The following is a 25,675-nucleotide window of genomic DNA, read 5'->3' as shown; positions in this document are numbered from 1 at the left end:
TAAGCTCACATAGTAAGTCTATGGTAGAGCTGTGAATGTGCCCAGGAGCCAAAATCACCACTGGCATAACTTTGACCATAGGAATCCTGACTGCCAGCCACATACTCTAACTACTTCACTAAGCTCCCTCCCTGTTGGTTTATTATAAAATATTAAACAGCTCTCTAAAAATTTTTGCAATAGTGGGGAGCATATTACGAGCAGTAGTAATAATAATTACTATTATTTGTTAAGCAATGATATTTGCAACAGAGGGGAAGCTATACTGATATTGACAGTAAAAGTAAACAGTGAGCCAGATCTTCAACTGATATAAATCAGCATAGCTCTGTTGTCTATAATGAACTATCTCAGTTTGTACCAGCTGAAGGTCTGGACCAGTGTGGAAATAGTAAAAAAGGGAAAACCAATTCCAAAAGTATATATGGCAGAGAAGGAGATGCCTTAAGATGTTGTCACCATGATAAATATGGTGAACATCTCTACATTCTTCTTGTTTTCATCCTCTCATGATGATTCCAACAAGATATGATGTGAAATTTGTTTAAGTGGGTTGCATTTTCTTGTACTGCATGTAGCATTCAGAGATTCCAAGGCCAGAAGGGTCATTGTGATTAACTGACCTCCTGTATAACGCTGGCAATAAAACTTCCCCGAAAAAAAATCTTCGAGGATATCTTTTAGAAAATCTTGATTTTAAAAATTGCTAGTGATAGAGAATCCACGACATTGGTAAATTATTCCAATGGTTAATTGTCCTCACTGTTAAAAATATATGCCTTATTTCCAGTCTCAGTTGTCTAGCTTCAACTTCCAGCCATTGGATTGTGTTGTACCTTTCTCTGCTTGACTGAAGAGCCCGTTACCAAATATTAGTTCCCTATGTAGATACTTACAGACTGTAATCAAGTCACCCCTTAAACTTCTCTTTGTTAAGCTAAATAGATTGAGCTCTTTGAGTCTATCACTATAAGGCATGTTTCTAATCCTTTAATCATTCTTGTGACCCTTTTCTGGACCCTCTCCAATTTGTCAACAATTTATCCTCCTTGCATTATGGACACTAATTGAGTTTGATGTTCTATTTATGTTTGTAGGTTGCACCAGTAATCCTTGTCTCCATGACAGTGCCTGTAGAATGATTGTCTTCACTGGGAAAACTATATGTGGTTGCAAAGAAAACTTTGTAGGAAAATATTGCAATATTGGTAAGTATAACAATGTGCCAGGGAGAACAAATGTTATTGATTGATCATCTGACTGATAATAGGTGTTTGTTACTTGCATATTCTACACAACATGTAGCAGAGTCTTCATCTGAAGAGTCATGTAGCATATGTAACTTCTCTCTGGCTAAGGCATTTACCATATTCCTACCGTATAAAACCTATTGCATTATTCCTCACCAAGGCCCCAGTCTGGTCAACACACATCCTTAACTTTATGCACATGATGAATAGTCTAATTAAATTATTTATGCACATAAAGTTAAGCATATATTTGCAAGCATATATTTGGGATCCAATGCATGTACTGTAACATAAATTCTTCCACACAAAAGCATGCATCTTATTTGTTCCCACATGAAGTAAAGTAATGTCTGTTTTAGCAAGATCGCTGGTTATTTCCCATATTTGTCAGTCATATATAGTTAATAGGAATAGACTCTAATAAAAGTGTATGCGTTTCCTTTTAGTCATCGGAGCATGATTCTTTTCTCACTTATACCAGTTTTACACACGTATAACTCTATTGATACTCCTGATTTACAGTAATAAAACTGAGAGGAGAATCTGGCTCTTGGCATCTAGATATGCAATTGCTTTGTCGCTTCTTGTTTGAGCTTCAGAGGTGCACAGTTTTTGATGCAGCTTTCTTATGGAGTTTTGAAGTTTGTCGCTGCATGGATTATATATATTTTTAAACTTTATCAGTGCACTAAATCTTCTCTTCAAGTAAACTCAATGACTATCTTTCAAATACAGCAATTTTTGCACACAAATTACAGTAGGTCTTCAGCCATACCACACCAATCTTGTCATCTCATTGGCTAAGAGGGCTTGTACGCTGATCCAGGGTCATTGTAGTCAATGGCAAGAGTCTGTAAGAGGGTAGCAGTCTCTGAGCATGCCCCCTTGCTGTGCGGCGTGCCATTGCTGTCCTCAGCCTCAGTTTCTCTCTGTTTTGGGAATAATTTATTCACTCCTAGAGTCTTTAAAACAGCATTCCCTCTCTCTGGGGTCTAATTTATTAGACATTGTCTGGTTCTCAAAAAGATCCTGCCTATGGCCCCGCCTTAGGTTGGGGGCTCCAAGCTTCTCTATTTCAGGAACGTGGGGTTCCAATTCTGGCTGTAAATGCTCCCCTTAAATTCAGAGTTTTCACAGCCCTCCTCCTTCAGCTGTGTAGATCGAGTCCTGGCCTCCATGGCCTGAAAACTCTATTCTTAAGTTCAAGGTTTTTGCAGCCCTCCTTCTGGGGACTGTGGCCTGACTGAGTTCTTTCTCTCAGCAATCTCTCCTTCACTGGACTTGGAGCCTTCTTTTTGATTCACCCAATTAATCATCTGACCAGTGCTTTGATCCTTCCCAGGTGGAACTAATAACCCCAAACACCTGACCTCTGAACAATGCTCCTGGTCCCAGGCCTTTAAAGGATTTTCCTACTCTTTCTCCCTCCCAAGGACTACTCCTTGGGACCATCTTCCTCTCAGCCAGTGTCTTTTTTTGATTATTCCTTCATCTTTCATTTTTCTTACCTCTTTCCAGGTATCTGGGGAACTAGCCTCTCAGACTGTCTCCTCCAGACTTAAAGGGCCAGTACCCTTAAAGGGCCAGTACCTCCTCCAGACTCCATTGATTGTGATGGGCACTGGATCAGACCTAGCTGAGTACTAGGATGGGAAACCTCTAAGGAACACTTACCGTATATACTTGATCGTAAGCCGGTTCGTTTATAAGCCGACCCCCCCAAGATGGATACGTAAAAATGGAAATTTTTTATAACTCGTTCATAAGCCCACCCTGTAATTCAGGGGTCAGCAAACGTTGGCTCCCGGGCCATCAGGATAAGCTGCTGGTGGGCTGAGATGGCTTGTTTACCTCGAGCATCCACAGGCACGGAGATAAACCTAAGTAAACAAAGTGTCCCGGCGCGCCAGCTGCTTACCCTGACGGACCAGGACAGCAACTGGTGGGGAAATTTTTTTGGGGGGAGAAGCTGGGAGTCAGGGGAGTAACCCTTGTGACCACCCCCCACATGACCCCACCTCTAGTCCGGCACTCCCACACTCTCCCCAGCCCCGGAGCTGCAGCTGCTTTAGAGGCTGGGGGGAGAGCAGCATGGCCAGAAGCGGAGAGACTCTGGCCCTGCCTCTTCCCTTCTGTCTCTGCTGGTTGTGCTGCCTCTCCTTGCTCCCTCTGTTCGGGGGAGGGGCTGTGTCCCACCTCTCCCTCTCTATACCCGTTCATAAGCTGACCCCCTTCTCTGGTGCTTTCCTTTTTTACTGAAAAAATTTGGCTTATGAATGAGTATATATGGTATTTGTTTTTTGTTGTTCACTATTCTTTTTTGTTCTCCTAAATTGTGTGCATTTTTTTTTAAACAAAAACAATTTAGTAATCCAACCTGGGAGCAGACCCAAATCCCGTGTGATTTTAGGTGACTATTCACACACCATGAATAACAACCTGCGAATAGTGAAATTGCACATTTTGTGACCAGCCCAAAAAATCTGAAAGACATTCATTCAGACTACCTGGCGAATAGAGACGAATGACAAATAATTCTCTGAACAATTTGACGTCCAATCTGCTGGTGAACAAATAGGAAAAAAAGGCTTAGTCTACAGCAGATATTATTTACAATGATCAGTTCACGAGAATCATCCCATCCTTGTTTACCAGAATATTATTATTCTTCGAGTGCTTTCTCATGTTGATTCCAGTTAGGTATGTCTGTGCTGTATGCACAGCTGTCTGAAAGTTTTTCCCATAGCAGCACCTGTCGGGTCAGCTGTGGAGCTCCCTGGAGTGGCGCCTCCATGGTGGTGAATATATGACCCTGCTGACCTGGAGCCTCCTCAGTTCCTTCTTACTGCCAGTGACAGTCATTGAAACTGCGGTGGCTTGCTCTTGCAAGTGCTCTCCTAGTTCTCCTACTAGCTTTGTGTATATAGTTGAATAGTTTAACAATTGTATAGTTTTAATAGTTAGTTAGTGGATAATCCTAGGGAAATTCTGCATTACTGTGCATGTACACAATTTATGTCCCCCGCAGATTTTTTTGCTTCTCCGCAGAAAAATGACTTTCTGATGGGGAAGCAAAGGGAAGCCACGAGACTGGTTGAGACCCTCCCCAACAGTATGTATTGGGTGCCCAGGGCATTGGAAATGGGCTGGTGGCTCCTACCCTGCTACCTCAGCTACAAGTCCCGGCTGGGTTGGGGAGGACGGGACTTCCTCTTCCCTTCACGGCATCTGGATCCATGTCAGGCCTACCCCCAGATTTCTCCCATGGCTATAGGAAGCTCTGCAAATTCTCTACCTCCTCTCTCTCACCCCCCCACACACACTTCCTGCACCCATCGCTCCTTAGCTGCAGGGGGAAGGATCACTGTACAGGCGGATTTTGATAAGCTCAGAGAGCTGATAGGTAAGGTCCCATGGGAATCAAGACTGAGGGGAAAAACAACTGAGGAGAGTTGGCAGTTTTTCAAAGGGACACTATTAAGGGCCCAAAAGCAAGCTATTCCGCTGGTTAGGAAAGATAGAAAATGTGGCAAAAGACCACCTTGGCTTAACCACGAGATCTTGCATGATCTAAAAAATAAAAAGGAGTCATATAAAAAATGGAAACTAGGCCAGATTACAAAGGATGAATATAGGCAAACAACACAGGAATGCAGGGGCAAGATTAGAAAGGCAAAGGCACAAAATGAGCTCAAACTAGCTACGGGAATAAAGGGAAACAAGAAGACTTTTTATCAATACGTTAGAAGCAAGAGGAAGACCAAAGACAGGGTAGGCCCACTGCTCAGTGAAGAGGGAGAAACAGTAACAGGAAATTTGGAAATGGCAGAGATGCTTAATGACTTCTTTGTTTCGGTCTTCACCGAGAAGTCTGAAGGAATGCCTAACCTAATGAATGCTAATGGGAAGAGGGTAAGTTTAGCAGATAAAATAAAAAAAGAACAAGTTAAAAATCACTTAGAAAAGTTAGATGCCTGCAAGTCACCAAGGCCTGATGAAATGCATCCTAGAATACTCAAGGAGCTAATAGAGGAGGTATCTGAGCCTCTAGCTATTATCTTTGGAAAATCATGGGAGACGGGAGAGATTCCAGAAGACTGGAAAAGGGCAAATATAGTGCCCATCTATAAAAAGGGAAATAAAAACAACCCAGGAAACTACAGACCAGTTAGTTTAACTTCTGTGCCAGGGAAGATAATGGAGCAAGTAATTAAGGAAATCATCTGCAAATATTTGGAAGGTGGTAAGGTGATAGGGAATAGCCACCATGGATTTGTAAAGAACAAATTGTGTCAAACCAATCTGATAGCTTTCTTTGATAGGATAACGAGCCTTGTGGATAAGGGAGAAGCTGTGGATGTGGTATACCTAGACTTTAGTAAGGCATTTGATACGGTCTCGCATGATATTCTTATCGATAAACTAGGCAAATACAATTTAGATGGGGCTACTGTAAGGTTGGTGCATAACTGGCTGGATAACCGTACTCAGAGAGTTGTTATTAATGGTTCCCAATCCTGCATGAAAGGCATAACAAGTGGGGTTCCGCAGGGGTCTGTTTTGGGACTGGCTCTGTTCAATATCTTCATTAACGACTTAGATATTGGCATAGAAAGTACGCTTATTAAGTTTGCAGATGATACCAAACTGGGAGGGATTGCAACTGCTTTGGAGAACAGGGTCATAATTCAAAATGATCTGGACAAATTGGAGAAATAGTCTGAGGTAAACAGGATGAAGTTTAACAAAGACAAATGCAATGTGCTCCACTTAGGAAGAAAAAATCAGTTTCACACATACAGAATGGGAAGAGACTGTCTAGGAAGGAGTACGGCAGAAAGGGATCTAGGGGTTATAGTGGACCACAAGCTAAATATGAGTCAACACTGTGATGCTGTTGCAAAAAAAGCAAACATGATTCTGGGATGTATTAACAGGTGTGTTGTGAGCAAGACACGAGAAGTCATTCTTCCGCTCTACTCTGCACTGGTTAGGCCTCAACTGGAGTATTGTGTCCAGTTCTGGGCACCGCATTTCAAGAAAGATGTGGAGAAATTGGAGAGGGTCCAGAGAAAAGCAACAAGAATGATTAAAGGTCTTGAGAACATGACCTATGAAGGAAGGCTGAAAGAACTGGGTTTGTTTAGTTTGGAAAAGAGAAGACTGAGAGGGGACATGATAGCAGTTTTCAGGTATCTAAAAGGGTGTCATAAGGAGGAGGGAGAAAACTTGTTCACCTTAGCCTCTAAGGATAGAACAAGAAGCAATGGGCTTAAACTGCAGCAAGGGAGGTTTAGATTGGACATTAGGAAAAAGTTCCTAACTGTCAGGGTGGTTAAACACTGGAATAAATTGCCTAGGGAGGTTGTGGAATCTCCATCTTTGGAGATATTTAAGAGTAGGTTAGATAAATGTCTATCAGGGATGGTCTAGACAGTATTTGGTCCTGCCATGCGGGCAGGGGACTGGACTCGATGACCTCTCGAGGTCCCTTCCAGTCCTAGAATCTATGAATAAGCTTGGCTAGTGTCGGCCTACCGTCTGGGCTACAACAGCCTGGACTCAGTGGTCACCCTTCTGGTGCAGGTCCTCAAGTCCCTCCACTGGTGGCTCAACCTGCAGGAGGTGTGCAAGGGAGTCCCCTTCCACAGATACCAGCCCTCTCCGTCTCTGGTAACGGACACGTCAGCGCTGGGATGGGGTGCGCACCCAGGAGGCCTTCAAACACAGGGCCTCTGGTCTCAAGACGAGCTCTCACTCCACATCAACATCAAGGAGTCGAGGGCAGTCTGATGAGCATGCCAAACCTTCCAAGCTCATCTGCAAGGGAAGTGCATGAGAGTCATTATGGACAACCCAACTACGATGATTTACATAGATAAGCAGGGTGGAGCCCGTTCCTCTCCCCTATGTCGGGAAGCCCTCAAGCTGTGGGAGTTCTGCACAGCCCACTCTATTCACCTGGAAGTGTCCTACTGCCCAGGTTCCCAGAAGGAGCTGGTGGATTACCTCAGCAGATGCTTCCACAACCACGAGTGGTCCATCTGCCCGGACGTGATACACAGTGTTTTCCAGAGGTGGGGAGTTCCCCAGATCGACCTCTTTGCCACATGAGGCAACAGAAAGTGCCCACAATTCTGCTCCTTCTGGAATCACAGCCCGGGCTCTCTCTCAGACGCATTTCTCCTCCCCTGGATGGAACATCTGCTGTACGTGTTCCCACCGTTCCCACTTGTGCACAAGATCCTGCTCAAGATCCGCAGAGACAAGGCGGGGGTCATACGGGTGGTGCGAATGTGGCCTCACCAACACTGGTACACCACACTACTGGAGCTGTCGATGGTCACCCCAATCGCATTGCCCTTGGTCCCAACCTGATTAGCCAGGATCACAGTCACCTTCTCCACCCCGACGTCCAGTCCCTTCACCTGATGGCTTGGAAGCTTCATGGTTAAACACTATGGAACTCATGTGCTCTGAGCTGGTTAGGGAGGTCCTGCTTGGTAGCAGGAAGCCCTCCACCAGAGCCACCTACCTGGCCAAGTGGAAAAGGTTCTCAATCTGGTGCGCTCAGAGCCGCTCAGCACCAATGCAGACACCCATACCGCTTATCCTGGAATACCTACTGCACTTAAAACAGCAGGGTCTGGCAGCAGCATCCATCAAGGTGCATTTGGCAGCTATCTCTGCCTTCCACCCGGGAGTGGCTGGGCGTTCCATCTTTGCCACCCCCATGATTGGCCATTTCCTTAAGGGTCTGGAAAGGCTGTACCCAAAGTTTAGACAACCGATCCCGGTGTAAGACCTCAACCTGGTCCTTTCCAGACTAACAGGGCCCCCGTTTGAACCACTGGCGACTTGTTCACGCATCTACTTGTCATGGAAGGTGGCCTTCCGAGTCGCCATTACTTCGGCGTGGAGGGTTTTGGAGCTAAAAGCCCTCACCTCCAACCCTCCCTACAAGGTTTTCTTTAGAGACAAGGTCCAACTTAGGCCTCACCCTGCCTTCCTTTCAAAGGTTGTGTCCCAATTCCACTCTAACCAGGACATTTTTCTACCTGTCTTTTACCCTAAGCCGAGAACAGAGGCTTCACTCACTGGACATTTGCCGGGCGCCGGTCTTTTACATTGAATGCATGAAGCTGTTCTGTAAGTCAAACCAGCTATTCATGGTGGTAGCAGACCAGGTGAAAGGACTCCTGGTCTTGTCACAGAGAATTTCGTCATGGATCACTTCCACAAGGGTGCAGGCCTCCTCAGCAGCATTCCTGGCCCAGGTCCCAATACAAGAAATCTGCAGGGCAGCGATGTGGTCCTCGGTTCACACTTGTACCTCTCGTTACGCCATTACCCAGAGATGATGCAGCATTCGGCAGAGCAGTGCTCTAGTCAGCGATTCCATAACTCTGACCCCACCTCCGGGGTTGGGCTTGGGAGTGACCTAACTGGAATCAACATGAACAAACACTCGAAGAAGAAAAAACAGTTACTCGCTTTCTCGTAACTGTTCTTCGAGTTGTGCTGCTCATGTCCATTCCAGACCCACCTGCCTTCCCCTCTGTCGGAGTAACCAACAAGAAGGAACTGAGGAGGTGCCGGGTCGGCAGAGTCATATATTTACCACCATGGAGGTGCCACTCCAGGGGGCTTGACAGCCGAACTGATGGGTGCTGCTAGGGGAAAAACTTTCCGACGACTGTGCACGCAGCATGCACACATCTAACTGGAATGGACATGAGCAAGCACTCGAAGAACAACAGTTACGAGAAAGTGAGTAACCGTTTTTTCCAGGCAGCATCCTGAAGGAAAGTAAGACTGATATTTTATGGCTATTGAGTGTGAGAAGTACAACAAGCAGGGGAGGACTAAACCAGGATTTTCAGGATTTAGTCATTGGTTTTGAGGGGTCCTACAGTGAGAGAAGTGTGTGGTGCTTGTAGAAATGGCCTTGGTAGGCTGTCTAACTTAGAAGGAAGATGAAGAACTCAGGAGTGAGAGGTGGGTGGAAGTTCAACTAGGGAAGATAGGAAGCAAGTGCCTGAGTACTGTGATTGGGAACCAGCTCTCTCTCTGATCCTCCAGTATTAACTTTGCTGGAGGGGAAGGCTTATCAGGGGTTATGTAGTCCTGTTAAACTATATCACTGCGAGCGATTCGCATTATCAAGGAATGCAATAAAAAAGTTTAGAAAAACATAAAAAAACTTCCAAAGGGGAAAGTCCTCCAGGGTTCTTAACTGACCTTATAGGATATTTACCCAAAGGGTCATCTCCCAGCCCTTCCTCCACTCAGGTCAGTTGGCGGTGGCTGGCCAAGGAAATGGGAACATGTAACATGATTCTGACTGGGGCTGTATACTCCACTTGCATTTATTAGAGTCCTGGGAGTGACTACACAATCCCTCACAGAGTTCCTCCAGAGGCAATGTGACTCCATAACTCTCTGATTGCAAAATGGAGTCCTAACAGGAACAGTATTAAGGTTCCTTTTTAGTTGGCAGCTTCCAACACTCAAAGCTGAACTGTGACTTCATAAATGTGAATGCTGTATGGCCTTTATTATAAAGCCCAAGATTACTGTAGATTACACTACTGGTGTGTGGACTGACTTGTTTAGAGCAAGAAATAAGCAGGTGTTGTTTGCTTACTTGAAAATAATAAAACAAACACTTGGCCTGCTAAACAAATGACTTTAGCTGCCTATGAGCCATCTGCATGCGGATGCATAAAACCCACACACAAAATGTGAAAGGAGAGATCCAGCTTATCTGTCAGGGCTGTGAAAATATGTTTAAAAATGAAAAGCTCTTTGCCAGGATTTATACAGACTAATGATAATGAACCTACCAACTCTACAGGAATATACCATACAATAACAACATAATCATGATTAAGGCATTTTGGTGTTTGTAATCCCAGATGACATGGAACTCAGTTTTTTAAAAGAATTTAGATTTTTTTCTCTCTTTTTCCCGTTCACTTGTCATGTACCACTATAGGGCAGTTTGAGGTTGTTTGAATGCCCAGAGCAGTTCAAATCAGCCAGTGTACAGTCCAGGTTCCCTTAACCTTCTCTCCTCCAAATTTCTTGAACCTTGTGTTCTTTCCTACACTTCTCTGCCCCCCAAATTTCCCATTTCTGCTGTACTTCATGTTCCCCTGCATATACCTGCCAGTTTCTCCCTCTCCTTGCTCTCCCTGACTACACATATATATACTGTAGTTTCCCCCCCTGCCTTTTGCATCCCATGTTTCCCTACACACACCCTTTTCTGTTGAGTAGATCTGGTGCAACGTCTAGCATTTGAAAATAAATATTTAAGATTATTGATAATTTTTGCCATTGATCTTCCTAACTGAAAGTTTGTCTGTCAGTAGAAGCTGGTGGATAAAAATCTTCAGAGAAACTCCTGAAAAATTACCAGTTTTTAAAATGGCTTCCATTTCCCATTGTTTTCAGTAGACTTGAGGCTACAGCTGCCCTCGGGTAAGGTGTCCTCTTTCAAATGGCCACTGCCTCCAACTGTTTTCAGTGAGAGTGAACCCAACAGCCACCTTTGTTAAGAACAGACCTACTGAGAACTGTTGGTGATAGGTTGCTATTTTGAGAAGGGCTTCTAACTGCTGGCAAGTTACAACCTCAGTCCCACTGAGATAAATGAGAGATGGTAGCCACTTTGAAAGAGAGCAGTTCTATGTGGAATTCTTTGCTGTAGAACATAATTTGGCAGCCCTTGCTGAAGCAGACACTTTCAGTTATGAGGAATAAGGAAAAAATGTCCATCATTTAAAAAAAAAAACACCCTTCAAATATAGCATAAGATTTCAGTGAGTTTAACTATAAGAGAAGTCTGAAGCACCCGTGTTGATCCATTTAATTCAAGAAAAAGAAACAGTCTGAGACCGGGTGCTGAAATTCTTAAAGGACCCTTTTGAAATTAATTTTAACTAATAAAATAATTACCCAATGTACTTGTAAATTCTCAGAAAAGTCATTCTTCAAAGAGAGAGTCCTGTAATTTTGGAGAGGATACACTGTTTTCCCTGCTTTTGGTGCAAAACTCATCCTTAGCTACTGAATCAGGGAATCACAACCAGGGATTCCTCATATAATTTTTATTAGAGATGTGCAGAAAGGGCCCAGACTTAGCTACTATGTCTTTCAGCTCCTCTGACCCCCGCCCCTCCATTTTCATCTGTTCCTCCTTTTACATTGTAAGCTCTTTGAGGCAGGGACTGTGCCTTCCAACTGTATATCAACTAGCATATTATGGATGATACTGTTATATAGATAATAAATTATGATGATGATAACCAGCAAGAAAACCATCCCTGCTGTGTCTGGATACTGTAGTTCAGTAGGTATTTAAACGAAAAGCAAAAAAAAGCTGTTCTGTATTCTCTGAACAATTCTCTAAATTGCCTAGGGAGGTTATGGAATCTCCATCTCTGGAGATATTTAAGAGTAGGTTAGATAAATGTCTATCAGGGATGGTCTAGACAGTATTTGGTCCTGCCATGCGGGCAGGGGACTGGACTCGATGACCTCTCGAGGTCCCTTCCAGTCCTAGAATCTATGAATCTATGAAACACAAGTGACCTTGCTGAAAACTACAGCTTCTCATAAACCCAAACCTCTCTGGGTTTCATTTGGCGGGCTGTGCCCTTCCAAGCAGGACACAATCTAAGTTATTACAGAATGTATGGCTCTACATGGCAGCTCCTAGGCCTGTCACGTGCTGAACCAAGTTAAGAAGCTGAACTTTACTTTAAAAAAAAATTTGTATACTTTTATGGTTGTGAAGAAAATCTTCTAAACATGAGCTGAGTGAAAACCAATAGGTGAACTGATTGGGCAGGGGAGTGCTGAGCTAATATGTGTGAGTGAATTGAGTGAGCAGGCTAGGGGGAGTTATTTAATATAGAGGAAGGTGTGTGTGAATTGATTTAATGTAGAGGAGGATGCAGATGAACTGATTTAGTAGGCGGTGTGAATAGACTGACTAGGTGGGAGGAGAAAAATCAATAGATTTAGTATGTGGGTGTGTGTGAATTGATTTAATAGGCAAGAGAATAGGAGCAAATTGATTTAGAGCCAGATTTTTAAAAGTATTTAGGTGCTGAAAGATGCAGATAGGCACCTAGTGGGATTTTCAAAAGTGCCTAAGAGTAGTTTTTCAAATCCCACTAGATGCCTAACTGCTTCTTTAGGCACCTCAACACCATTGGAAATCTGGCCCTTAGTGAGAGGCTAGTGATGAATTGACTGGGTAAACTGGATCCTAGAATTTGCAAATGTTGTCCTTGCATAAACATAGCACTATTGAGATCCTGTTCATTCCTGCCCAAAACTTTTGTATCTCTTTATCCTTTCTAATAACAAGCTATTTGTTTAAGATGTTGTTATGAAATCTAATTCCATGTAGGTATTTATATCATACATGGCCATCAGTGTGAATTATTATTGCTGTGCTGAAATTGTAGTCTAAAATGTCACTAGAAAAATCAAATGAAAGATAAGCTAGTCCCTGCTGTTAACTATGGAATGTATTCAGTTTATTTCATCAGGCCATAATGAACTCCTGGTGGAATTTATAGAACTCTGGATTTAAACTTGTATATAAAAGGATTCCATTTACACAATAGGTGGATTTATATAATTTTTTATTTTGGTAAACACTAATCTGAATTCTAGCTCAGTTGAGCTTTTAAATATTTGCAAGTCAAAAGTGATAAGGTATTTTTTAGTACGGTAGAAACACATTAAACAGTAAATCTACTTGCAGTGACTGCAGCATGCATTCTTTAAGCAAATGTTCAACAAAGAGTTCCTTTGTGTTATAAATTACATTATTTCATAATCAAATCCATTCCTGTTTTACATGTCACCCTTCTATTAGATTTAATTCATTTCAAGGGGCTGCCAATTTTGTGCATAGCATTTGGCGCACAACAAATTGCTTTTGTGTTTTTTATAATCAGACTATGCTTTCAATGGGAATTTGTTTCATTGATAAGCTCAGTCAGCCTGTTGTGTTGTGTTGGAAGTCGTATTGCCATTTACTAATGGAAAACAGCACGTTATAAAAACCATTTTTTCTTGATAAATGGGCTAATCCGATTGTTTCTGTTTGTATAGAATCATGTGGCCAAGCAGAGACAGAGATGGTAAATCAATGACAGAAATTACAGAAAATAATTCTTTCCACTTCTATAGTGGCTTTCATGCAAAAAATTAAAAGCATTTTACAAACATTGATTTGTGAACCATCACAACTCCCCAGTAAGTGTTATCCATCCCTATCTTACAGAGGGGGAAACGAACATACAGAAATGTTAAGTAGCTTGCCCAAGGTCAGATAGGAAACTAGTAGCAGCACCAGAAACAGAGCTTAGTACTCCTGACTCTCAGGCCTGTGCTGTACCACTAGACCACACTTCCTCCTCTTTACAGAGTGAAAAGACCCACTAGTATTAGTAGGCCCTCACAAGGGTTCAGACATACACACACAAGTGGGGGGAAAGGAAATCCATCCACGATGGGGAAGGCAGACATGCAGGCAAGGTGCAAGAATTCCAGGTGGGTCAGGCAATGCCTATAGGAGAAGACATTATTGAAACAAAGTAAGCTGGTCTATCCTACATCTCACAGCCTTTCAGGACTACAATGCACTGGAAGCAAAACTTTAAGAGGAAAAATACACCTTTTACCAGCAGAATTATGCATAATATGCACATTTGAAACAAGCAGAAAGCACAGAAAGTGATGAGACTGGAGGACACTACTATAAAGTACAATAAAGACACATAAGCTGCTGCAGACTCCAAATAAAGTGTCCGAAAAAGATTCAAGAAGGCACAAGAACAAGTTGATGGATTTCCAAAAATGAGGTTTAAAAATCTGTTTAAACATTCAGCTCCTGAGAGTGCTAGTGAAGATGTGGTGGAAATAGAGACACACAATGAAACTGTTTGAGGGATCCCCAATGTTCACTGACACTGGAAATACAGAAGAGACAGAACCTTCCATTCCCAGTTCTTCAGAAACTCAACAGAGAAAAATAAAAAGTAATTTAAGGAGGAAAAGTTGCACAAAACCACAAAGAATCTGGGAAAAACAACTCCAAATTGGAGCAATCCTTTAGGAACTTTGGAAAAGCAGACTGCCTTAGCACCATTAAAGTGGGGACAAAGGAACCTTTTCAACCTGACCATATTTAGGAGGATGGTGAAGCACTGGAATTGGTTGCCTAGGGAGGTCATGGAATCTCCTTCCTTAGAGGTTTTTAAGGCCCAGCTTGACAAAGCCCTGGCTTGGATGATTTAGTTGGTGTTGGTCCTGCTTTGAGCAGGGGATTGGACTAGATGACCTCCTGAGGTCTCTTCCAACCCTAATATTCTATGATTCTATGACAACCAGTGAAGAAGAGCTGCAAGCAGGGGCAGCTCCAGGCACCAGCGCAGCAAGCGCATGCCTGGGGCGGCAAGCCGCAGGGGGCAGCGTGCCGGTCGTTGTGAGGGCGGCAGTCAGGCAGCCTTCGACGGCATGCCTGCGGGAGGTCCTCCGGTCCTGCGGTTTCGGTGGCAATTTGGCGGCGGGTACGCCGAAGCCACGGGACTGACAGATCACCCACAGAAACGCCGCCGAATCCGCGTGACCGCGGACCACCTGCGGGCATGTGGCCGAACGCCACCTGACTGCCGTGCTTGGGGCAGCAAAAAACATAGAGCCGCCCCTGGCTGCAAGCAAGAGAACTGTGAACTCAGAATTGAAAGAGCTAATGTTTGTTAGGCCTTGGTGTGTTTTTAGAACATTGGGGAGGAATGTAATGATGTATCTTTTTAAGGGCTTCCGTATTGTGATCTGCAAACCATAGCACTGCTTGTCTAGTGAGTGAGGTGTTGGAGTGTGGAGCAGATGTTGGATGTCTGCTAATAAAATAGCTTAACTGTGTTTGTGTGGATTTACCTCCATAGGACATTACAGACTAAATTACCTAGGCCTCTTTCCACAATAAGCATTTCAAAAAATACTCTCAGAGATATTGCTATTCAACTTGCCCAATGAGTTTTGATGGTGCCAAAGACCTTGTATGAAGATTGGATTGTGGACAAAAGGAGTCCACACTAGGTAGACTGATGGATAGATATGACTGAATATGGTGCGTTCTTGTATTTTTAAGAGTAGAACACAAGTGAAAATTTAGAAAACTATCTAAACAGCCAAAGACATCCAGTTGTATTTTTTCCGCAGCTGTAGCATTGAATTGCAGGTATGCAGCAATGTATGTACATTAGGTTTCAATCCTGTGAGGTGCTGAAAACCTCCTATAAACGACTTGAGTGAGAATTGAGGGCCCTCGGTGTTTAGAACCTTGCAGAATCTGGCCCTGATACTGTGTTAATAGATGGGCCCCTCTCCTCTTTCATTCTTAAAAAAGTTCACATCTCTAAATCATTTCTGAATGTAATAAATACAGTACCAATAAAACTTGCACCTGGCACTTCCCTGGCCAAATGTAACAGGAGATTGTTAACATAAAGCACAGTGGGTTTTTTTTCATGAACCTGACTGTTTCAGTCAAACACAGATGATATTTCATTATCCTGTACTCTTGATCAGCAAATTACCTTAAAAAGAGCATACACTTCTTATCATGATTATTTAAAATGTAGATAATTTGTTTCAAATAAATTTTATTAACAATTATTGGGATGAGAAGAATTTGAGTAGAAATGGGCCTGATCCAAATGGGCCATATCAGAACATTGCAGAGGTGTTTGGAATCCGAATGCAGCTACAGATCCAATTTTGCAAATGGCCCAGCAGGTCTTGAACCCAGGCCTGCCAGACAGCAGACAACTCCATGCTGCCCCCAGCAGCAGCTATAATGAATTTGTGCTCCACTACTCACAACCCACTGTGGACACAGACCACGGGAAGTCCTGCATAAAGGGATCTGACAGGCAGCAGACTCCTGGCTCCTGATTGGCTCCCTGACCTATATAAATCCAAGCGGCATTCCAGAAAATATCCAGGCATCGGTGCGGATCTCCTGTAGCTGCCATGATCATTCTTGCTCCCTGTTCTTGAACTTCTGGCTTTGACTTTGCCTTGATTTGGACATTGCCTCCTGACATGGACCCTGAAACCTGATTCGGACTCTGATTTTTGGTATTGACTCTGACCTGGAATTTGACTATGAATGCCTCGAACTAGGTTCGACGGGGACAGGTGAGCAAAGACCACAGGTAAGTGAGGAACATGGAGATCTGGGAGATGGATCAGAAACGAGAGGGAGTGTGGGCTATGTTGGCAGAGAGAAAGGAGGGTCAGGACAAAACTGGGAGGCAAGATCAAACCAGTATCTTAGATGCCTATATGCGAGAAGTATGGGTAATAAGCAGGAAGAACTGGAAGTGCTAATAAATAAATACAAGTATGACATTGTTGGCATCACTGAAACTTGGTGGGAATAATACACATGATTGGAATGTTGGTGTGGATGGGTACAGCTTGTTCAGGAAGGATAGACAGGGGAAAAAGCGAGGAGGTGTTGCCTTATATATTAAAAATGTACACACTTGGACTGAGGTAGAGATGGACATAGGAGACGGAAGTGTTGAGAGTCTCTGGGTTAGGCTAAAAGGGGTAAAAAACAAGGGTGATGTCATGCTAGGAGTCTAGTACAGGCCACCTAACCAGGTGGAAGAGGTGGATGAGGCTTTTTTTAAACAACTAACAAAATCATCCAAAGCCCAAGATTTGGTGGTGATGGGGGACTTCAACTATCCAAATATAAGTTGGGAAAATAACACAGCGAGGCACAGACTAGCCAACAAATTCTTGGACTGCATTGCAGACAACTTTTTATTTCAGAAGGTTGAAAAAGCTACTGGGGGGAAGCTGTTCTAGACTTGATTTTAACAAATAGGGAGGAACTCGATGAGAATTTGAAAGTAGAAGGCAGCTTGGGTGAAAGTGATCATGAAATCATAGAGTTTGCAATTCTAAGGAAGGGTAGAAGGGAGAACAGCAAAATAGAGACAATGGATTTCAGGAAGGCAGATTTTGGTAAGCTCCGAGAGCTGATAGGTAAGGTCCCATGGGAATCAAGACTGAGGGGAAAAACAACTGAGGAGAATTGGCAGTTTTTCAAAGGGACACTATTAAGGGCCCAAAAGCAAGCTATTCCGCTGGTTAGGAAAGATAGAAAATGTGGCAAAAGACCATCTTGGCTTAACCACGAGATCTTGCATGATCTAAAAAAATAAAAAGGAGTCATATAAAAAATGTAAACTAGGACGGATTACAAAGGATGAATATAGGCAAACAACACAGGCATGCAGGGGCAAGATTAGAAAGGCAAAGGCACAAAATGAGCTCAAACTAGCTACAGGAATAAAGGGAAACAAGAAGACTTTTTATCAATATATTAGAAGCAAGAGGAAGACCGAAGACAGGGTAGGCCCACTGCTCAGTGAAGACGGAGAAACAATAACAGGAAACTTGAAAATGGCAGAGATGCTTAATGACTTCTTTGTTTCGGTCTTCACCGAGAAGTCTGAAGGAATGCTTAACCTAGTGAATGCTAATGGGAAGGGGGTAGGTTTAGCAGATAAAATAAAAAAAGAACAAGTTAAAAATCACTTAGAAAAGTTAGATGCCTGCAAGTCACCAGGGTCTGATGAAATGCATCCTAGAATACTCAAGGAGCTAATAGAGGAGGTATCTGAGCCTGTAGCTATTATCTTTGGAAAATCATGGGAGATGGGAGAGATTCCAGAAGACTGGAAAAGGGCAAATATAGTGCCCATCTATAAAAAGGGAAATAAAAACAACCCAGGAAACTACAGACCAGTTAGTTTAACTTCTGTGCCAGGGAAGATAATGGAGCAAGTAATTAAGGAAATCATCTGCAAACACTTGGAAGGTGGTAAGGTGATAGGGAATAGCCACCATGGATTTGTAAAGAACAAATCGTGTCAAACGAATCTGACAGCTTTCTTTGATAAGATAATGAGCCTTGTGGATAAGGGAGAAGCTGTGGATGTGGTATACCTAGACTTTAGTAAGGCATTTGATACAGTCTCGCATGATATTTTTATCGATAGGCAAATACAATTTAGATGGGGCTACTATAAGGTGGGTGCTTGGCTGGATAACTGTACTCAGAGAGTTGTTATTAATGGTTCCCAATCCTGCTGGAAAGGCATAACAAGAGGGGTTCCACAGGGGTCTGTTTTGGGACCGGCTCTGTTCAATATCTTCATTAACGACTTAGATATTGGCATAGAAAGTACGCTTATTAAGTTTGCAGATGATCCCAAACTGGGAGGGATTGCAACTGCTTTGGAGGACAGGGTCATAATTCAAAATGATCTGGACAAATTGGAGAAATAGTCTGAGGTAAACAGGATGAAGTTTAACAAAGACAAATGCAAAGTGCTCCACTTAGGAAGGAAAAATCAGTTTCACACATACAGAATGGGAAGAGACTGTCTAGAAAGGAGTGCGGCAGAAAGGGATCTAGGGGCTATAGTGGACCACAAGCTAAATATGAGTCAACAGTGTGATGCTGTTGCAAAAAAAGCAAACGTGATTCTGGGATGTATTAACAGGTGTGTTGTTAGCAAGACATGAGAAGTCATTCTTCCGCTCTACTCTGCTCTGGTTAGGCCTCAGCTGGAGTATTGTGTCCAGTTCTGGGCACCGCATTTCAAGAAAGATGTGGAGAAATTGGAGAGGGTCCAGAGAAGAGCAACAAGAATGATTAAAGGTCTTGAGAACATGACCTATGAAGGAAGGCTGAAAGAATTGGGTTTGTTTAGTTTGGAAAAGAGAAGACTGAGAGGGGACATGATAGCAGTTTTCAGGTATCTAAAAGGGTGTCATAAGGAGGAGGGAGAAAACTTGTTCACCTTAGCCTCTAAGGATAGAACAAGAAGCAATGGGCTTAAACTGCAGCAAGGGAGGTCTAGGTTGGACATTAGGAAAAAGTTCCTAACTGTCAGGGTGGTTAAACACTGGAATAAATTGCTTAGGGAGGTTGTGGAATCTCCATCTCTGGAGATATTTAAGAGTAGGTTAGATAAATGTCTATCAGGGATGGTCTAGACAGTATTTGGTCCTGCCATGTAGGCAGGGGACTGGACTCAATGACCTCTCGAGGTCCCTTCCAGTCCTAGAATCTATGAATCTATGATACTCTCAGCCTCAGGTTTAATCCTGCTCTGGCCCTTGGTCCTGACTGCCCTTGTCAGGATCCTGACAGTTTTTCTAGATCACCCTAGCCTGTGTTGATGACCTACCATGGAGGCAGCAGGCCACTCCTTGCCTGGCATTTCCCAGAGACTATGGGAGATGTCTGAATGGGTTGACCACTCCCAGGAGGAGATCCCCACACTTCAAACCCAAATATCGCAGCTCACAACAGAGAACCAAGCTCTGCACAGGCAACCAAGCTCTGCACAGGCAATCCACCCAGCTCCATAATGACAATGTGGCACTGCAGGCCCAATTGGCACAGCATGCCTCAGATAACCAGCTGCTACAAAAGTAGGCAGCCCAGCTGCAGGACAAGAATACTGCACTACTGGCACGTACTGTGGCTGCGTACCCAGACCCACTCTCCCTCCCAGAACATTTTATTGGGGGACCACCAAAAATTTAAGGGGATTATTAACCAAAGCTGCCTGCTGTTTTTGCTCCACTCCCAATCCTGCCCCACCGACCAAGCAAAAGCAGGACTCATTATTAAGGTTAAGATTCTGTCACAGGTATTTTTAGTAAAAGTCATGAACAGGTCGCGGGCAATAAACAAAAATTCTCGGAAGACTGCAACCTGTCCCTGACTTTACTAAAAATACCCTGGGGTGGGGGGACTAACAGTTGGAGCGCTGCAGGGGGCTGACCTCTGGCCACTGCTCCAGCCCTACCACTGCTCCAGCCCCTTGTGGCTGATCCAACCTCAGGCGCTGAGCTGGCTGCTGGCCAGCTGCTCCGGTGGCCTGGGGTCCACTTCTCTGGCGGTCCTAGGGCCGACTGCTGCTCTGGTGGTCCATAGACCACTGCTCCAGTGGCCCGAGGGCTGACAACTGCTCCAGCCCAGCCACTGCAGAAGAAGTCACAGAGGTTCTGGAAAGTCAAGGAATCCATGATCTCTGTGACAGAATTGTAGCCTTCCTCATTATTAGCTTCCTGACTGGGCCTTGTCCCTGCTCAAATGAGAAGGCCCAACGCTGTCTGACTGGGATACCTTTCTCCAGGCATCCTTTTGCTATATTTAACTATTCCTACCATGCCTGCTTGATGGATGTGACCCTATGCAAACTCCAGCAGGGGCAGTGATCGGCCTTCTCCTACACCACCCGCTTTTGGCAAGTAGTCTCCAACCCTGAATGAAGTGGCCCATCTCTACTCATTCTGGTGGGAACTGTGTGAGGAGATTATGGATGAGCTAGCTTGCTTGGAGGCCCCGACCAACCTAGATGTCTTTGTCGATGTATATGATGAGGTCAACGATCGGCTCCACAAGCGACGTGAGGAAAGGAAGGGGTCTGGGTCACCACCCAACCAATGGCCCCTGGTATCCATCTCCAACCTGAACCTATGTAGCTGGATAACACCCGCCATCACGTGACCCCCTAAAGAAAAAGAGCTCTGTTGCTGTTGAGGTTGTGTTTCTACTGTGGAGGATCTGATCACGCTCTTGCCAATTGCCCATCCTGAACTCTTGCATGACCTAGTTTGGGAATCGACTCACGTCTAGACCCAGAGGAATGGATTGGGCGAGCTCTGAGATACTGTACCCCCTGCTCCTTAGTGAGCCCTGCCCCAGGCATGGTGAGGGCTCCACACACCTTAAAATCCAGGTCTGCCTCTATGTTCCAGGAAAGTCTTACCAAAATTCCCCCACAGTGGCTCCTGCTGGATTCTGGGGCAGTGGACAACTCTATAGATGATAATGCTGCCCAAGACCTGTGTATTCCAGTACAACCAAAGGTGGTCCCCAACCGAGTGGAAACTACAGATGGCTCACTCCTGTTGTGAGGACCAGTGACACAGGAGATGTTTCCTATGGAAGCTGCCATTTGGGATCATCGGAAAGTCCTTCCGTTCAGGATGATCTGCTCACCACACTTCCCCATCTGTTCCAAGTTCTGACAGCACATCTGTCTATATGCACCACCTGATGAATCCCAGAACCAGGATGCCATGACCCCAAGCCCTGGCTGTGGGTCAGATGGGACCACCATCAGAGTTGACTTCGGAACTGCCTCCCAAGTACAGCAACTATGGTGATTAGCAAAGTCCAGGCCCTCCAGCTGTCCTCAAAGAAGCATGTACGTCGATTCCTAGGACTAGCCGGATATTACCACAGCTTTATCCCAGGGTACTCCTCCATTGTGGCCCTTTGGTCTGATCCAGTATAGCCACTCTTATGTTCTTATGATAGGGTGTTGTCATTTTAGTTCTCGAAGACATCAGCTTTTTCCACATCATCTGTCACTAGGTTACCTCCCCCATTCAGTAAGGGTCCCACACTTTCCCTGACCACCTTCTTGTTGCTAACATACCTGTAAAAACCCTTCTTGTTACCCTTCACATCCCTTGCTAACTGCAACTCCAATTGTGGTTTGGCCTTCCTGATTACACCCCTGCATGCTCGAGCAATATTTTTATACTCCTCCCAGGTCATCTGTCCAAGTTTCCACTTCTTGTAAGCTTCCTTTTTGTGTTTAAGCTCACCAAAGATTTCTCTGTTAAGCCAAGCTGGTCGCCTGCCATATTTGCTATTTTTTCTGCACATCGGGATGGTTTGTTCATGCACCCTCATTTAAGGCTTCTTTAAAATACAGCCAGCTCTCCTGGACTCCTTTCCCACTCATATTAGCCTCCGAGGGGATCCTGCCCATCAGTTCCCTGAGGGAGCCAAAGTCTGCTTTTTTGAAGTCCAGGGTCCGTATTCTGCTGCCCTCCTTCCTTCCTTTTGTCAGGATCCTGAACTCGAACATCTCATGGTCACTGCTTCCCTGGTTACCACCATTTCTACTTCCCCTTACCAATTCTTCCCTGTTTGTGAGCAGCAGGTCAAGAGGAGCATGGCCCCAACACTCTACAAAAACTTCCTGGATTGTAGCTCTTCACAGTCTGCCTGGGACTTAACTATCTTGAGTAGTTTAGTATCATCTGCAAATTTTGCCACCTCACTGTTTACCCCTTTTTCCAGATCATTTAGGAATATTTGAATATGACTGGGCCCAGTACAGACCCCTGGGGGACACCACTATTTACGTCTCTCCATTCTGAAAACTGACCATTTATTCCTACCCTTTGTTTCCTAACTTTTAACCAGTTATCAGTCCATGAGAGGATCTTCCCTCTTATCCCATGACAGCTTACTTTGCTTCAGAGCCTTTGGTGAGGGACCTTGTCAAAGGCTTTCTGAAAATCTAAGTACACTATATCCACTGGATCCCCCTTGTCCATGTGCTTGTCGACCTCCTCAAAGAATTCTAGTAGATTGGTGAGGCATGATTTCCCTTTACAAACACCATGTTGACTCTTCCCCAACGAATTATGTTCATCTATGTGTCTGACAATTAGTTCTTAGTTTCAACCAGTTTGCCCAGTACTGAAGTCAGGCTTACTGGCCTCTAATTGCCTTTTTAAAAATTGGCATCCCATTGCTATCCTCCAGTCATTTGGTACAGAAGCTGATTTAAATGATAGGTTACAAACTACAGTTAGTAGTTCTGCAATTTCATATTTGAGTTCCTTCAGAACCCTTGGGTGAATACCATCTGGTCCTGGTGACTTATTACTGTTTAGTTTAGGTTTGTGCCTGGTGCCAACTTCTAAGTTTGAGGTCTAGTCTTCACTGATGATTAGAGGAATAATTGCCATTAGCATAAACTTGTTCACTGCCGGTGCTGTTCCCCAGTTCCTGTCTTGATACGCTCCACCAAAATCAAGGGAACATCAGCAGATACCTGGTAGGTTAGGCTGTCCATGTGGTATGCTGTGGTTGATGTACCAGCAGTTAAGCAACTTGTGATGTTATATCTTTAAATCCCTTATTCCTGATGGAAGAATAGACCCCCTTAGAGATCAGTTCTGCACACCTCAAGCTTGTGTATCTCTTACTGAAGTTGCTGGGCAATGAAGCATTGTAGGACTTGGTCATAATTAGTCTTGTTTGTACTTTTGAGGATTTTGTGCTTACTTTGAGATTCTCTGAGCTGGATTTTCAGAAGCTGGCTTCCTGTTCTATTGGGGCAAAGGATTCTTCCTAAAACTATGGGGGTCATGAGGCCCCATCCCCTCCATTGCCTTACCCCCACCCCTCCTCTTCCCCCTGAGGCCCCGCCTCCCAGCCAAGCTAGAGCTGGGCGGGGGAGTCTGGGTCCAAGAGCAGTCCTCGGCCCATATCCCCACCCTTCCGGCAGGTGGAGGGTTTGCAGCTCCCAATAGCTGCCTGCACGGTACTTACCCCAACCCGGCTTTGGCTTCCAGCCTGGCCTGGGGGCAATGCCTTGGGGAGAAGAGAAGAGGCACCAGGGGCAGGCCCTTGGCAAAAAGTGGACAGACCAGACCCATCCATTTTCAAAAGTGGGAGAGCCATGGCCCCTTGACCCCCCTCATTCCAGTGACCCTGTGTTCTATTCATATTTGTGTGTACAAACTTCCCTGCAAAATCTTGTCGAGCACTAATAGATGGATGTGCACTGACAGATTCTAACAGCTGCGCATACAGGTGGTTGATGATAAATGTGCCAAACCTATCTAGACAAATGACCAGTGTGAAGGTGATAGAAAAATGAGGTTTTGTATGTGTAAATTTGAGCAACTGTTAGTGCTTGGAAAGCATACGTATGTTTGGGTGTGCTGAGCTGCACATGTACTGACAGGAAACCAGGTTTTCAAGTCCCTTTAAAAATCAGGTGCTTTAAATGTTTGATAATGTGTACTTTGCTGCACCTTGCTGATTAAAGGCTTTCATTTATGGTGACCACATTAGGCCTGATTCTCCACTGCTTTGCACCTTGTGTATCACAAGAGCCAACTTTTCCAAGTGCTGGGGGGTGCTCGACCCCTGGCTGTGCCCCAGGCCCTGCCCCCACTCCACTCCTTCCCACAAGGCCCCACCCATGCCATGCCTCTTCCTGCCCCTGCTCTACCCCCGCCCTGCCTCTTCCCCCCCAGCTCTGCCTCCTCCCCCGAGCGCACTGCATCCTTGCTCCTCTCCCCTCCCACCTAGCCTCCTACACACCATGAAACAGCTGGTCACGGTGGGCGGGAGGCACTGGGAGAGAGGGGGAGGCACTGATCTGTGGGGCCTGCCAGAGGGCTGGAGGCACTGGGGTGTGTGGGGGGAGCTGGTAGGAGGGCTGCCGGTGGGTGCTCAGCCCCCACCATTTCCCCCCCATGGGTGCTCCAGCCCCAGAGTACCCACGGAGTCAGCACCTATGTTGTGTATTCATTTACACATGTATAAAATGAATGCCACCCACTGTTAATTTGATTTGGTGGTTTTGTACACCCTCTTTGCACAGCAGAAATAAATACACAAGGTGCAAGGCACTGGAGAATCAGGCCCATTGACTTTTAATTCACAGAGATATCACTTAGGATACTGGTGATGAAATAAGCATTTCTTTAGCACTGAATTTGCCCTTATTTCTGATCAGCATATTGTGTTTTGTCCAGTCCCTTACCAACGATGTTATCGTGGCAATGGTACAGAGTACAGGGGGGTTGTAAAGACGACTGTTTCTGGACACAGTTGCGTGCCCTGGAATTCAGATTTGCTCTACCAAGAACTTCATGTTGACAGTGTTGAAAAAGCTGTGCAGCTGGGCTTGGGACCCTACTCTTACTGCAGGTGAGAACTTCTTGCACACCCAGTGTTTGTAAATCAAAGTATACATTGAACATAGCAGTAGTTTTGGAAGAATGGATTACCAGTGATATCCGTTCAGCTGTTATCTTTTGTTGCAGTAACACTGGTTAGCTTCAGAGAGTCTATTCAGAACATGAAATTCATAGACTCACTTAAGCAGCCTAGGAGAAGTAGGTCCTCAAGAGGGATCTACATTTAGAAAGTGTAGGATCTTGCAGCTGAAATAAATAGCTAGCTAGGGCCGCCAAAAGAATGTCTAGACTTGAGGGAATGTTAGAAATTTCTGGGCCTTTTAGCTTCCTCATCTCTGTGACCTTTTCCACATGAGTCCCAAAAGACAAAACAATACCTCATAGTCACCCCAGGAGCCCGTAGTTAAGTTCATCCTTTCCTCCAGAGAGCGACAGTGATGCTGAATGTTCTGGCAGTTGTCCTCCTCTCCATTTTGGTGTTGCACCCTGCCTCTATCTGTAGTGGAGTATCATCAGCTCTCTCAGCAGTCACTGCAGCTATGGAGACG

General features: G+C 44.6%; 1 protein-coding gene across 1 annotated transcript in view; it reads left to right on the top strand.

Annotated features, from left to right (window-relative positions):
- Positions 1-25,675, top strand: part of HGFAC (HGF activator) — a 77,514-nt gene that overhangs the window by 31,190 nt on the left and 20,649 nt on the right. The window contains exons 7-8 of the mRNA XM_065597114.1: positions 1,098-1,208; positions 24,963-25,137. Of these exons, the coding sequence (XP_065453186.1) occupies positions 1,098-1,208; positions 24,963-25,137 (286 nt within the window). The remainder of the gene's footprint in view (positions 1-1,097; positions 1,209-24,962; positions 25,138-25,675) is intronic.

Source organism: Chrysemys picta, chromosome 5 (assembly GCF_011386835.1).
Source record: "Chrysemys picta bellii isolate R12L10 chromosome 5, ASM1138683v2, whole genome shotgun sequence".
NCBI lineage: Eukaryota > Metazoa > Chordata > Testudines > Emydidae > Chrysemys > Chrysemys picta.
This window is presented reverse-complemented; position numbering and strand designations above follow the sequence as displayed.